At 45.8% G+C, this 1,528-nt stretch overlaps 1 protein-coding gene across 1 annotated transcript in view; it reads left to right on the top strand.

Moving 5' to 3' along the window:
• The first annotated feature begins 730 nt into the window (after positions 1-730).
• The window catches only part of LOC143506837 (uncharacterized), a 36,266-nt gene continuing 35,468 nt past the window's right edge, over positions 731-1,528 (top strand). The window contains exon 1 of the mRNA XM_076996454.1: positions 731-1,028. Within this exon, the coding sequence (XP_076852569.1) occupies positions 941-1,028 (88 nt within the window). The 5' untranslated portion in view covers positions 731-940. The remainder of the gene's footprint in view (positions 1,029-1,528) is intronic.

The following is a 1,528-nucleotide window of genomic DNA, read 5'->3' as shown; positions in this document are numbered from 1 at the left end:
CGTAGCGCTCGACTCCGCACGCTGCGCGCGACCCTGTGAGAGCGCGAGCACGTTTTACAAGTCATTTTTTTTGCAGTGTTCTCCGTAACGATATGTGGTAGTATAAAGAAACACCCCTCAAAAACAGGGGAAGCAACATTTACCTGAAGAATTCTAATGTTGCTTTGTGTTTCAGGTTTGATAAGTGCTGGAATTTAGGCTAACGTAGCCTACTTTAAAATGCTTGAAATTGTAATGGTATTTAGTTTCACAAATAGCTGTCTGACTGAACAGTTCGCTTGTATTACATTTACAAACATATTTACAAATAATACCGCGCAGCAACACAAAGGTAATGTCAGGAGATACATTGTTGATGTTAAAAATGCACTTCCAATAAAATGAGTATTTGGAAAAACTCATTTTGCTGCTGAATGTAACTACTAAAGTAACTTGTAATCTAATGTAGTTGTTTTTAAAATCAAGTAATATGTAACGTAACTAAGTTACTTTTAAAAGGAGTAATCAGTAATCAGTAATCATATTACTTTCTCAAGGTAACTAAGCCATCACTGTGCCTAATAAATTGGCAGGTGAATATATATATATATATATATATATATATATATATATATATATATATATATATATATATATATATATATATATATAATTTCTTTATACATACATATATATCATTTCTTTAATGTATGTATTGTTTTTGTTCAGATAGCTTCACTACACATCTGAATCCGCGTCACTGAATTTCCCATAATGCACTGCGAATGTGTCATGGCCGCTCACTGATGACACTTGTGGCACATGGGCAGAAATAAACAAATGAAACCGAGCCGAACCGAACACCAGCAATACAGACGGAAGATATTGTGAAGTATCCCTAAACTGTGGCAGCCTCGAGCGGAATCTGACTCGTGTAACTGAAGACGCGGAACCGAGAGCGATGCGGAACACGGAGCTGGTGGTCCTGAGAGGGTTCGTGTCGGAGACGGAGATCTCGGACGGGCAGCGGGACGTGTTCGGTACCGCAGGCGAGTGTCTTCTCCGCAGATACACCCGGAACCCGAGCCGTGAGAGTCGTGTGGTCTTCATCAGGTCCTCGTGTGGTCTGTATGATGTTCGGGTACAGTGGTGTGTGTGTGTGTGTGTGTGTGTGTGTGTGTGTGTGTGTGTGTGTGTGTGTGTGTTTGGTGCACGCGCCTCTATATGTGCGCGTGGTGCACACACACTCCACCGGGTCCAGAGTTTCACCAGGACGGGATCTCTGCACAGCGCTGGAGAAACCCCGTCACCTGTCTGGAGTCTGCACGATAGTCCCGCACGTGCACGATAGTCCCGCACGTGCCCTCACGTTGGCGGTGCACAGCGGGCTGTTGCGGCATTAATGGGGGTGTAGCGGGCTGCGGCGCCCCACGGCACCGGACCGGCTGTGTGCGGACGTGTCCGTGAACGGGCGGAACCGGTGCAGGCGCGCGACCGGCACGAGTTGGTCTCGCGCTGTGGTGTGTTCGGGTAAGTGTGCGGTTTCGCT

This window comes from Brachyhypopomus gauderio, unplaced genomic scaffold, assembly GCF_052324685.1.
Source record: "Brachyhypopomus gauderio isolate BG-103 unplaced genomic scaffold, BGAUD_0.2 sc546, whole genome shotgun sequence".
NCBI classification, from domain to species: Eukaryota; Metazoa; Chordata; class Actinopteri; order Gymnotiformes; family Hypopomidae; genus Brachyhypopomus; species Brachyhypopomus gauderio.
Note: the sequence above shows the minus strand (reverse complement) of the source record. Positions and strands in the feature narration are given on the sequence as shown.